The 14,984-nt window shown below is 35.5% G+C and overlaps 1 protein-coding gene across 4 annotated transcripts in view; it reads right to left on the minus strand.

Moving 5' to 3' along the window:
• Positions 1-260: 260 nt before the first annotated feature.
• Positions 261-14,984, minus strand: part of rhoh (ras homolog family member H) — a 40,160-nt gene continuing 25,436 nt past the window's right edge. For all 4 annotated transcript variants that reach the window (XM_051928070.1, XM_028801959.2, XM_028801958.2 and 1 more), the window contains one exon: positions 261-2,324. In XM_051928070.1, coding sequence (XP_051784030.1) covers positions 1,581-2,153 — 573 coding nt within the window. In that variant the 5' untranslated portion in view covers positions 2,154-2,324 and the 3' untranslated portion in view covers positions 261-1,580. The remainder of the gene's footprint in view (positions 2,325-14,984) is intronic.

Genomic DNA, 14,984 nt, shown 5'->3' on the forward strand with positions numbered 1-14,984 from the left:
CCTTTGAAAACTATCACTTTATGGAGCCATGCAAACCTGTATTAATACTTGTGTGCACATTAAAATGTTTTTTTGTACAATGTACAATTCTCATGACAATGGAATAGGTTATTCTTAGCCAGTCTACTGCAGTAATTGCAGTGGAAAATGTGATTAACTCATGCATGGGAAAAAAATACCGTTGAATACTGTGAAACCGGTACAATCTTGAAAAATACCGTGATATAGAATTTTGGTCATACCACCCAGCACTAACATAGACTCACTAAGGCCAAATTAGAATCACGACCAGTCTACTTAATTTTCATGTCTTTGGATTTTAACAGGCAACCAGAGCACCAGTGGAAACCCACAACGAAAACATGCATGCTCCAAGCTGGGAGCACAAGGGACATGAACCCTGGTCTAATTAGCGTGAAGCAGCAGTGCTACCACTGCACCACCATGCCACCCTTGTACGAAAAAATGCTATGTGCTATAGACATAAATTATGTTGTTGTTAAATGGATGGCTATGTCAAGAAAACCAATTCAAAGCTCAGTTTTCAACCCAAAATGGCTCAAAATATTATATGAAACACAGACATTTCACATTTGGACTGCTCTTTTAATATTATTGAAAATATTCACTTTGCACTACAATTGAATTTGCTACCAATAAAATTACTTATATGCTCAGTATAAACAGCTAAACAAAGGAGATTCAATTTACAAGCTGGAAAATACAATTTAAGCTGCAAAGGGCATTACAACCTGTATAGCATAGAAAATTGTTACAATTAATGGAGCATTTCAAATTCTCTTATTTCCTTATTTTAACTGATCGACATTGTACAGAAAATATCTTATTTTACAATAATTGTACATAAATTTTGGATGCTGCAAGATTATGAAACAAAAACAATGGGTAAAAATTGTGCAGATGTTACTTTACTCAATAGCATACAACCATGAAAATTTAGCCACTGTACCATTCTAAGGAAATACTGCTTAGTACTCATTTATTCCATCAAAAAAAAAAGTTTATTTATGAAGAATGAAAATAAAACATACATTATACAGTTAGGAATTTTACCAGTCCATTACACTGAAAATATACTTTGTTAATGTAATGCATATCATTTCTATAGCAAAAAAAAGATTTCAAGATATCACAAATGTAACATTAGTGCCATTATATATAATAACATCTGTTCCTGTCCACCTTTTAAGTAAATACCATTAGTACTATAATTCCCAAGCTTCCATTCTTATGGAAAGTAAACAGAATGAATCATATGTAGACCACGCTTTCTCTTATAAAAACTATAAATGCAATATATAGAAATACCCTTTCACAAAAAAGTAATAACTCATAGTCCAATACAAACATCTGAAGAAGTCAGAGATTCTGATTTAACTGAACTGCTATCACTGTTGCAGTCATTAATTTTGGTGAATTTGCCCAAAACATTAAGGTGTTCTTTGCATTAATAGAGGGGGTTCTTCCAGAATATTATTATAAGAAAACCTTGCTTTGTTGGCAGCTGTTCTCCATTTTAGCATAAAATGAAATGCACAATCTGGTGCACATTTGTGAACTTAAAATATCTTACACTGATTCACATCAAAAATGTTCCTTCTTGAATGTCTCCTGGCTTGGTTAACTGCTGTTCGTACAGCATATTCAAAGACCTGCTGTACCCCTCGGTTACTGAGGGCTGAGCACTCCACATACCCTTTAGCTTTGATCTCATGGGCTAGTCTTTTTCCATCGGCTGCAGTAATGCATGCTGAACGGTTTGGTCCCATTTCACGCTGGTCAGTCTGAGCAGCTACCACCAGGATAGGAACTTTAGGCAAGTAGCTCCTTATTTCATTGATCCACTTATTACGGATGTTTAAAAAGGACATGTGATTTGCTACTGAGTAACACACAAGTACAACATCTGCTTGCTGGTATGATAATGGACGGATTCCCTTAAAGGCATCATTTCCAGCTGTATCCCAGAGACCCAAACTAATCTGTATTCCGTCCATAAAAACTTCCACTCCTGTGTTTTCATATACCGTAGGCCTGTAAATATCTGGAAAAGTCTCAGTGGTGAATCGAACAAGCAGAGCTGTCTTCCCGACAGCTGTGTCACCAACCAAAACACATTTTACAGAGTTCATTTTTCTTGTCCTAAAATACAGTTGATAACAGCAAGTACACCCTCAGTTTAATGCAAAATAAGAGGGTTAAGCTAGATCTGCTTTTCTGCAAAGCATTAGTACATTTGGGTAACAGCAATATGCAGTAACAGTTGACTTTTCGCTTTTTTCATAATTTCTGTGTTCTTCACCCTGTGTGGAGAAAAAGAAAAAAGTATTTAATTTTAGCAAAGTGTTCCTGATGTCAACATATAATATTGGCTAAAACAAGGTCCAAACCAAACACAACCTAGTCTTATGAAAATACTCTCCGGTACATGGGAAAGCACCCACACAGAGAACAACGTTGTCACATTTCTGTCAGTCATCTCGATGGAACTTTTAAATTAAACTCAGCTGCAGCTCTAGCTTAATAACCAGACAGCTAACAGTGTGATGAATCACATAGGGTTTGAGGTTTTATACTCTACAGCTCAGGAAGTCCTCTGAAGAGATACTTCTCAGGCAGTTCAACAATTTACTGTAAATCCTATAACACTGCAGATTCTAAGACTTTCATGGAGCATCTCTGATCAGACACTTATAATTTTCTGAAACAGCTAAATACTATTCTTTGTGTGTTTGAAGAGTGTGTGTGATTTGAAATACAAAGCCACACACATACATGTAGTATTTTGCCTCAAAAGAACAGGAACTGACAACACTCCCACATGCTACCTGTATCTTTCCACAACAACTAAACCAAGAGGAAACACAGGGTTTCATTGATTTTAGGATTAAAAAAAGTAAAACTTCACATAAGAAAACCGATGCTTTGCTGGGCAGAACTGTTAAAAAAATGCCTTACAAATTTATTTAAATTACCAAACAAATTACTATTGCGTTTAAAAAAAAAAAAAACTTACCATTTTAGCAATTCGATGATACTGTTAGTATTTTTGTCTAATACATCTATAATTAAATTTAAAAAACTAAAACTGAATGTTCTGAAAATGATAGTTGTGATGGAGTCTTTTTAAACTAAAATTGAACATATTCAAAGGAGAAGTGAACGCACAATGCATTTCAATCCATAATGTTCACTCCAAATCAACTGTTTTACAATATGTTGCAGACAGGTAATAATAGTCTTAGTGTATGAAATGTTGTTTCTTTTCTGGAAACAGAATTACAAAACCTCTACACTACCCCAATAAACTCAGTCTTTTAATAATTTAAACCCATAAAATACTATGCAGGTTGATTAACATCTACCCACCTATCTAAAAAAACTTCCTTCATCCAGGCTAAGACATAAGCCCATACCAATAGACCACATGATAATCTTATACCACACTAATTCACACAGAGACAATTTAGATTCACCTGTCCACCTAACCTGTATGTCCTTGCATTGCGGAAGGAAAACCAGATGACCCTCAGACAAACCCACATATACATGGTGAGAATATGTAGACTCCATAGATTTGGCGAGTAAGCTAGGATTCAAACCCAGGATTCTAAAAGCTGGCCAATGGGGCAGCTCTAAGCAGCAAACCACCATACTACACCTAAAGATAAAGTAACGTAGCTTACATTTTAAAATACATTTAAAAATGCCACTGCTGCTCATTTCCTATTGAACAAAATGATTTGTTGTGGGTGCCACTTGGGATAGAAATAGATGCACACTGATGATGCAAAGCTCTCCCAAGGCATTTAATATCAAATACAGCTTTCTACAGTCAATGTCTGTGGCATAGGATGGAAGCTCCCATCACCATATACAGTACAGCTGGCTTCACAAGGTAAGCATAAATTAATTTTCATGAACATTTCAGCATTAACTGACAAGAACAGAATATATAACCAAATCCAACGTCAGCTCCTTATCTGGTCTATGCAGTGAACACTGTATACCAAAAACTTGCAATCTGAAAATACCACACAGCCTGCAATTAACACTGTGTTACAAGTTTAAATATAAGAAGTTTTAAGCCTTTGAACTGATGACATAAAACCCGTCCCTGAGATAATGGAGAAATTAAACAAACTCCATGTCTAATAACCAGACTTGGAGTGTGAACACAGACATAGCTGTCAAAGTAGCTCATCAATGCCTGCATTTCCTGAGATACCTCAGACTGGGGGCGGTGTTGGTACAGGTACTGTTGAACATCTAACGCTGCATCATTGACAGCATTCTTACCTACAGGATCAGTGTTTGGTAAGTCAACACTTTGGCTTTGGATTGAAAAACAATGAAAATAACTGTGAATGTAGTGCAAAACATCACTGGCTGCAGTCTCACTACAATTGAACAAAACCATTGCCATTGTAGTATTCTGGCCACTCCAGACAATATTCACCTCTACACCCTCCAACAAGTGATACTTTCACCATCATATTTAATAGCAGCTTTTACACACACACACACACACGCACACACAAGTAATACACGTGATAAAATGGCCCTATGACATCTATGTCGGCACTACTAGATAATTGACTCATATTTATGTTCATTAGTTCTTTGAACATGCAACACTGACCATCAAAACATGATTTTCAAATTTATTTTCAAGGGCCCTCCAAAACTTTGATCTTCACACATTCAGTGAGTCCGAAGGATTAATTAAAGGGTCTCGGATACAACCATGAAGCCCATATTTCATAAGCTGAACATAGAGCAGCTGTCTTCTATTTTGCAGAGTCACCAAAATACGCTTCTTTAAGTAAGGCTTTTATTATATTTTAATTTGTGTTGAGTCACTGGAACATAGCAAACACTTTAAACAGTAGTACACCTTGATAGGCACACACACATTGATGTACGAGAGAGAGAGAGAAAGGCTGCACATTCAGTTTTTAAAAAGAAGCTCATCTTTCTAGTAATTTGAATAAGAAATCACTAATAGGGTATAATCAAGGTAGCATGTCTATCTGAGGACCAAAGTGCTTAAACCTGACCACCAGACTGGACAAGAGGACAGCTAGAGATTAAGTGCAATCTTCTTTGGCAGACAAAATTGCATCTAGAAAAAAACATAGGGCGATGTCTCTTAAGACCATCTTAAATTAACATCACTGTTAAAAATCAGATTCTAGGGGCTGCCTGACTGCATTGGCTTCAGAAGGACCTTAGATTAGATTATTAACTTAAATATTTTTCCAATTGTTTGTACATTCTGGACTGGATACAGAAATGTGTATTACCTGTATATTAGCAATAATAAAAATCTAAAACTTAAATAAAAATTTTGGCAAACTATTTTAAAAATTAGAAATATTTGTTTTTCATATTAAAAGATGTTTAAAAATTAAAATACTACACTTGAAGAATGTTCTGAGGAAACATTTTAGGGTTATTTAGGAAATTAAACTCACAGCAATGCTACACTCTAACAGTAAATTAACTTCTTCTTTCGGCAGCTCCTGTTAGGGGTTGCCACAGTGGTTCATCTTTCCATATCTTTCTGTCCTCTGCATCTTGCTCTGTTACACCCATCACCTGCATGTCCTCTCTCACCACATCCATAAATCTTCTCTTAGGCCTTCCTCTTGCCTGGCAGCTCTATCCTTAACAGCCTTTTCCCAATATACTCCGCATCTCTCCTCTGCATATGTCCAAACCATCGCAATCTCGCCTCTCTGACTTTGTCTCTCAACCTTCCAACCTGAGCTGACCCTATAATGTACTAAATTAACATATCAGATAAAATAATGTAAGCAACTTACAGACAATGATTGTATGTTTGAATGCCATAAATGTCATCTAGAAATTATTTTAAAGGCTACTGATGTCTCCAAATGCATATTAACTACGTGGATAACATGGGATAAGCCCCCAGAACAGTAGCTGATAGTCCTTCTTTATCCTCAATGTCTTTTTTGTAGTATGGTGATCCCACCTGTGCAAAGCCCTCCTGATGAAGTCCAACATGCACACTGTAGTCTGAGCATTATATTCCTTGATATGCCTCAATGAGTTTCAATGATATGACCAACAATTTATTTACCCTTTTCCACTGATTCACTGTACTGGGCAAAGACACTGTGTTAACTTTGTCATTTTTGTCCATTTTAAATTCCCTTTTACTCTGAACATGGCACTTTGCACTTGTCAATATAAGCTGTTTTTTACTTAAGTAATTGACCAGTTTTGAAGATTCTTTATGTTTTTCTAAGATGTTGATGCTGCCTCCTCAGTGGTTCTCTCTGTAAGTTTAAAACATTTACACATCTGTGGTGATAATGTAAGTTACAAAGAGTAACTGTCAACATACTTTAGTTCATATGCAGTTTTAAAAGTTTAAACAAATCTCCTAAAATTAACTTCTTGTATCTAATTCTAAAACCACGCCAATTGCAATGAAAGGCAAAAAGGGGTACAGTTTTTAACAAAGGCAAAAAGAGAAATCTGTGTTTGTATTAGTATATGTCAATAACTATGTGTGTGTATACATTTAAGTCTATTTCTTTCAAAACAACCAGGATGTAACTTGAAATTTGTAAAGTACACTAATGTGCTGTTTAAACATTTTGGGAATGTTATGCTGAGGTGTCACCCGTTGCATGGCAACACTCGGGTCCCAATCCGGGTGGTTTGTCGTGTGGTGGGTGCGGCAATACGCTGTAATCAGCGTTTGCTCCTCAACCTATGAGGCAATGAAACAAAAACTATATCTTTTAATTAATGATTTGGAATATGTAATCAAAGATTATGTAGTGATACATAATTCAAGATTAAATGTTATTTACAAGCTAAAATAATAAAATTAATACAATTTTATTTACAATTTTGCTGAATACAATGGCTGCCAAACAATGGGCTTAGCTTTATGTAGTCAATGACAAGATACCAAATGGTTTCATTAAAATAAGACTGTAAAATATCAACGATTCTAAAACAAATCTCAGATCTTTAAAGATTATAAATTTTCAGTGACCTCGTTAACAGCAGTAATATCTTAAAAAAATGGCAGAGGTAAAAGTGCCCTTATTTCCACTTGATATTGTTTAAAATTACTAAAGTCTGAATTAATATAAGCCACCCTAATTCAGGGTGAAAATATAATAATTTACTTCAATAGGTAGAAGTACATAATGAACTACAATATTTGCATCATAAAATTATTAAAATGTGTGCTTCATTTTAAATATTTAAATTCCAAGTATTGTGGATTGTAATAGAAATTTGTCAGTTTTCACACTCTAACAGAGGTCCATAGAGGCCTAGATCCCTAGTAAAAGTTCAAAATAATAAGTAACATCATATTCATAAGTAAAATCATATTTTTTATCACTGACCTTTTAATAGTCTAAAACGATAACCCACATTCTTATGTTTGACAATTGTCATTTTCAACCTTCCGGGAGTGGCTCTTAGAGGTCTAAGAACACCAGTAAATAATCAAATATCAAAAATATATTTATGATCAGCAACCAGCGCCAAATCAAACAAAAAAGAACAAAGTGCTTTCAAAGCATTCTTAAGTAATTCTTATGAACACAATAATAGCTCAAAGAACAAATTAGCAATAAAGATGAACATTAGCACTTGCCTCCAAATACAATCTATGATGAAGTGATGCAGTTTGTGAAGATATAGAATGATGGTAGAAGTGAAGCTGGTAGTAACAATTTAAAAAATTTTAAACAACACCAGGTATAATGGGAGTGAAAAAAGTGCTTGAAATTTTATTTTGTTGATTTTATAAACATAATGGTCTAAGTTAAAACTATGAATATTAATGTGAAAATTTTAATATGCTTTGCTATTTTCAGCAATGAAGAACTTCAGGTAGTTCACACTGCTTCAAGCCTATATTGTAAGCCAAGAAGAAATTTAAAATTTATTATACTGTATTTAGCAAAAATTATTTCTGAATTTACAGCAGTACTGACTAGGAAGTCAACCAGTCTGACTGCCAAGTACTATGACAAGACACCCTAAATGGGGGAACGTATCCTTCACCAGCAGCAAAACAAACTCTATGGTTGTTAAAAAGAATCAACAGTGACTCTTCTTCTTGAAAAAGCCAAGGAAACTTGATCCGTCACTATGGATTCTCACACACTTCTTCAGATGTGCAGTGGAATGCACACTGACAAGCCATCATGGTATGGAATGCCATCTGCACTGTGGAAGCCTGACATTTCTTATAGTAGGTTATTAAAATTGTCCAGACCATTACTAGGACCATAGTCCAATCAAGACACAACAACTATGACAAACGACCTGTTGTCTTAGACCCCAAAACAACTCAGCAACAAACTATCTAAGTCCTACCATCTAGAAACAGTTTTATCCCTGGGCTATTAAACTGTTAACTCATAAACTGAACAGTTATCTGCTTGACCTAATATGTAAGACTTCACTACTAGCGTTCACTACTCATTTACTATTACTAGTATTGTCTGGTTGCCATTTGCTGTACTTGTCTTAAATAGAGTATTTATACCTAATATTTATATATAAAATCTGATACTGCTATGTATTAACTGATATTTATTACTATTGTTTGCAAATGCTTTTTTTTAGGAATCTGTGCTGCACCATGTTTTTTTTCCCACTTATTGTATCACGGGCGGCACGGTGGCGCAGTGGGTAGCGCTGCTGCCTCGCAGTTGGGAGATCTGGGGACCTGGGTTCGCTTCCCGGGTCCTCCCTGCGTGGAGTTTGCATGTTCTCCCCGTGTCTGCGTGGGTTTCCTCCCACAGTCCAAAGACATGCAGGTTAGGTGGATTGGTGATTCTAAATTGGCCCTAGTGTGTGCTTGGTGTGTTTGTGTGTGTCCTGCGGTGGGTTGGCACCCTGCCCGGGATTGGTTCCTGCCTTGTGCCCTGTGTTGGCTGGGATTGGCTCCAGCAGACCCCCGTGACCCTGTAGTTAGGAATATAGCGGGTTGGAAAATGGATGGATGGATTATTGTATCACTGCTTCAGGTTTCTGTATCAGAAGGATTAGTAACAAATACTATTAATTGTACTTTAAGATATATTCAGCTCATATTGTTTCTATAGTTATGTTAGTTACAAATAAAAAAAACATTAAAGCTCAGCATTATATGATGCAACAAATAGCCATATTTAAAAATATCAATGCATGTCATTATTCCTCATTAACAATTACATTACCCTGTTAATATGCTACTATTTCAATTTGCTTACTGGTTATTTTTCATTATGAACAGACAGGTGTTTACTATAAAAGTAAAAAAAAACCAAAAAAAAAACCCACAAAACTCACCAGTGTGCTGGTATGCTTTTCACTTTAACAATCTTTAAATCTTGCCTGAAGAAGGGGCCTGAGTTGCCTCAAAAGCTTGCATATTGTAATCTTTTTAGTTAGCCAATAAAAGGTGTCATTTTGCTTGGCTTTTCTCTGCTCAAATCGAAATACAATATGAAGCATAATTTCCTGTTCAATACAGGATTAAGTTTACATTTTTACAGTTTGTTTTTAGGCCCATGAAAGGTTTAGCCGCAAGTACTGACCTCTTACACTTTTACCCTTCCATCATGATCACTAAGGACCTCTGACCAAAAGTTACTGGTTGTGCTGAATTCTAGACTTAAGTTCAGAGGGCACCATAGTTTTGCAGTAGCTGCTCCTAAGCTTTGGAATAGTCTACCTTTTTATAGCACCAACTTTGGTTACTTTTAAATCCCGCCAAAAGGCTATCTTTTTGACTTAACAATTTTAAACTTGTACGTATGTATTTGTGTGTATTTATTTACTGTATATATATATATATATATATATATATATATATATATATATATATATATATATATATATATATATACTCCATGTATTTGGTGTACTTCTGGAAGCTGAACAGCACTTTGGTCGACTTCAGTTGTTTTAAATGTGCTCTATAACTAAAATTGACTTGACTTGAACTCACAGGGAAAACTATTCAGTTCACAGAAGTTTTGGTATGGGTTTTGACTTCCAAATACCATAAGTTAACACAGGAAAGAGAAGGAATGTGAACTAAAATGGACAGATTTCACATTACTAAATGAAAACTGATTTACCAAAAAATAATTTTTTAAATTATATTTTTATATGCAAAGAACTGATGAGCTAAAAATGACAAAAGGGCAGAGAGAACATGAAAAATGCAAAGAACAGAATATAAAATAAAAGCAATATGCACTGTAATTATAAACAGACCGCAAAGCATTCAACTAAGATTAAAATACTTGCAATCAGTAATCTGAATCATTTTGACACAACGCAATATAAAGAATGTGCCAAAAATGTATAAATACTGGCCAAATGCATACATGAATTGATGGCAAACAATTTTTGCCTGTATGATGAGTATGCCATGATGACACATATCAAACATCAAAGGGTTTTTCTCTTTCTGTTTCTAGTGCACATATCCATCACAATCAGGCAAATAACCTGGAATAAACCAATAAAGTAGAAATGACCTGCGGAATACTTTACCAAAGTAAATCATTTACTATCATGTTTGGATGATTGAAAACTCTAAACTGGCTAAGTGTGATTGTCTGAGCAACTGTGGATGTGTACACACAAGTGTGCCCTATAACAGGTTGGCTTCTGCTATGCACCCAACACTGCCAAGATAGGTTCCAGCTCACCACATTCCCAAGGTAGAAAAAGCAAGCTAAGGAAATGGACAGTTGGACATAACTTTCAACAACTACTTTTTCTGATTCAGATGTTGTCAGACAGAAGATTGGTGGCATTAGTTTGCCCATAGTTTGTGAGAAAAAAACCCCTTGCAGAACACTATTCATTAGGTATGTACTATCACCCCTAACTGGAGTATCTCTAGATTGTATCAGAAACCTTAACAAGCAATATAGCTAACTTGAGTTCTCTTTTTTGATATAGGTATGTATTTTTAATAGATATGTTGTATGGTTTAAATTGTTTTATAAAATATCATCAGGAATTTTCACTAATATATTGTGGAAATCAAAATGAATTCTGGTAAATGCATAGACACCTTACATTTTACTAAATGTGATATTGATTTGTGAATACTGTATTATATTTACATTTTCTCTGCAATTACCAACATCTGTTAATGTTTTTTTATCGGCTCCAGCACTTTATATGAAAATTAAAACTTTATAAAAAAATTTCCTATGGTGTTTTTTTTCTATATGAGGAAAAAAAAAACCAGACACGAGTGTCAGTAGGTTTTGTGCCCTATGAACCTAGTTACCCAAACTATTCTTTAACATTTCAGTAATTATTTACCTCTCTGATGCTGATCTTTCTGATTGTAAAATAGGTCATTATTTTAGCAAGTGACGAGAAGAATTCATAATTAATTGCAGAATTACAGTATTTGAGGGTTCCTCTAAACTGCCTCTTTCTCTTGCACGGTTTGGCTCAAAAACTAATCAGTACATCATCATCTCATAACAGGCTTAAGTTTCAAGTTTGGTATTTTTGCATCCAGCCATTTTAGCTCTAGACAATCCTCAAGAAACTGTAACACACAGAAACACACACACACAGACTGACGCATCCATCATCAAGATATTGATGTTTTCGGTATCAGGAGACTCTAAAACATTGAGAATTATCGAAAACCCGAGATTGAAATTTTTGACGAATCTAAAGCTTTCACTCCTCCACCAGAGACAATAAGTAAGGGGGGGGGGGGTAACTGGGGGGGGAGGTACAAAAATAGTCTGTACAATCCCCAAAGTACTGAAGAGGACGGACAAATAAGCACTCATAACTGAATAAACAACAAAGAAATAAAACCAAATGGATGTAACCATACTGTAACATCTTCAAACCCACTTAATTCAGGGTCATGGGAGTGCCAGAGCCTTTCCAAGCAGCATCAAATGCAAGACAGGATAAAATCCTGGTCAAAATACCAGTTCATCACAGAATTCATTCATCCATTAATAAGCACACCCTCAATCACACAGGGTCAGTTTACAGTTACTAATAAACCCAAGTCACACAGACAAGGAGAATGTGGAAACTCCACACTGACAGTGAATGGAAACAGAATTTGAACACTAGGATGCAGAATCTACACCAACATGCTACTCCCAAATCAATGGAGTATATAAATGTATCAGTTTCTACCATAATAAAAGGATAAGTGTCTGTGTGTCCATCATGTTGCTATGTCTCTATCATTCCAAAAGATGGAGCATCAGACATTTTTAGTAATAAATTGAACTGCATTTGTCATTACAACTGATGGGACATCACAAACATACCAAATGGCATATAACAAATGTATGCATTGTATGGAGCAATACAAATGTTAATGCTAAGGATATGTTGACTAGTTAGATTTCAACCTGTCTTAGACGGGTAGCACAGGTAGTAATATCTTGTCTGTCAATAAATTAAACATCAAGTTTGTTACATTGAACCACTGTGTCATGGCTTGCAGTGTGACATCAGTGATCATCTTCTTCTGTTTTAAAGTAGAACAGGAGCCATGAGATGATATAACAGCTCTGAGAAATTAGACTAATATTGAAAAGTACCATCTTGATACAACAGCTGCATTGTTTCCTCACAATTCCAATGACATACAATATGTTTAAAGTCCAGTATTATCAACTGTCTGTGCAAAGTTTGTATATTCTCCAATCTTTTTTTGTTCTTCGGCAACTTCACCTTCCTCCAACATTACATTATTAAATGGTATCTCCAAATTGACCAATTGTGAGTAAGTGTGAGTGTGTGTCAGAATCACGCCATGATATTCATAAGGGCCTAAGCTCCATGACAAGCTTCCTTTCCAAAAAATCCAAAACTGAAATAACTTGATTCAGGAAGAACAACAATGATAGTTAAGTAAACCAAAAATCAAAAAGAAGATTCTACAACATGTCAGGTCAGGTTGGGAAGCATGCACTGGTACAGCGCATTGCCGCACCCACCACACGATGAAACAGCTTGGGATCCTGGTTGGCAACCCCCAAGGCAGGCATGCAGTCTAGTCCCACCCTCCGGAAATGACCATCTATCTGCCGCTGCCAGGTGTTACATGGATGTCCCCTTGGCCTGGTCCAGCTGGTCAGGTCCTCAACAATGAGGATCCAGTGAACCGGATCACCCTTGGGGAATTGCACCACATGCCCATAATGCCGTAACTGATGTTCCCTCACAATGCAGATAATGTGCTTCATTCGGGAGTCTGTGAGCAACCGATCATTCGACACAAAGTCAAACCAGCGGTACCCTAAGGATTCTCTGAAGAGACAGTATTTAAGGAGTCCAGTCTTCATCTCAGATCACTGGATAGCATCCATGTCTCACAACCATATAGCAAGACATGAAACACCAGGACTCTAAAGACTTGGACCTTTGTCCTTTTGCATAGATATAGGGAGCACCACACACCCTTTCCAGCGACCTCATGACCTCCCATGCTCTCCCAATCCACCAACTTCATAGTAAGAGTCACCTGATGCATGAATGTTACTGCCGAGTTAAGTAAACCTCTCAACAAGATCAACACTCTCTCAGCAGAAAGACACACTGCTGGTGGCTGTGCCCAAGAGGTCATTAAAGGCCTGGATCTCGTTTTTTTTTATCCAGGACACTCACAAGCCCAGACACTCAGACTCCTCGCTCAGTCTCTCGAGAGACTTGATCAGAGCCTCTATTGACTCTGAAGATCAAATCATTGTTGGCAAAGTCAAGATCAGTGATACTGTGTTACTTTCATTACAATTTGGTATGTTTGTGGAGTTACTATTTAAGCAAAAAATGAAGGCTTTATAAGTAATGAATTAATGAGATCTTAGTATTTAACATCTGTGCCTAAAAGAAGAAGTCTGCTTTATCAAATAAAATGTTGTTTTGACAGCACAGATATTTTAAGTGAAAATTAATAAACATCTGATTATCTGAAAAATAAATTTTGCAGTAAACAAAAAATATGAATAATTATACTAATAGCAGGAAGAAAAAACGTGGTTCCATCCCTATAAGTCAAGAGTATAATGATTACAAATATGTGATTTCCATGTTAAACTAAAACATTTCGAATGTAAAAAAATAAAATGAAAGTTCTCCTAGGAGGGGCAAACAACTCACTGTACTATAGGGAAAGAATAAAATATTTTAAAGTATTGTGATGCTATGACTATAAAAGACAATAATGGCTCTATTGCTTTAATTAAAAATGAAGCAAATTTTTGGAAAACATTTATTCTTATATTTTACTTTGCCATTGTCTTAAAATACGTACAAAAATAAAATTTAATATAGGTGATTATTTTAATTCAACTCATTACTGTCCAATTATACAGAAGTTTTTAACCAAAGCAAATGCTTACTGAGTATGCATAAATTTAAATGTGGTAAAATGGTTAGACAATTATGTATAAAAGGAACTGAAAAAGGTAGTACTCAGCAGTTAATTTCAAAAATTTTATGCACACAACACATGTACGAGCTTATGCACACAATGTATTTTCTGAGCTTCTCTTCATTTTACTTGCACTGGCACAATCTAGAAATGAAATAATCAACGGCAAACCAAGAAGTTAGAAACACTGGCACTTAATGGACACACCACAGCTTATGACAAATATGAAATAAATGTGTCTCTGAAGACATAATCAAAATTATTAATGGGCATTCAAATACAATAAAATAGGGCACCATATCATGGCACTCATTAAATCACCCTAATGATATCATGAAAATTTGAATCTACCAAGTACTTTAAAATGCACTATTAAACATTAATTTGCTATCTATAGTGCACTCATTTAGCAATTATCCATGTGTGTCCAAAGTACCTATTTCATACCACTGTCATTAACAACAACAACATTTAATAAAGTGCTTTACTCATTATATGGTACACATTCAGAATGGTTAAA

The sequence above is a fragment of the Erpetoichthys calabaricus genome, chromosome 5, assembly GCF_900747795.2.
Source record: "Erpetoichthys calabaricus chromosome 5, fErpCal1.3, whole genome shotgun sequence".
Classification (NCBI taxonomy): domain Eukaryota; kingdom Metazoa; phylum Chordata; class Cladistia; order Polypteriformes; family Polypteridae; genus Erpetoichthys; species Erpetoichthys calabaricus.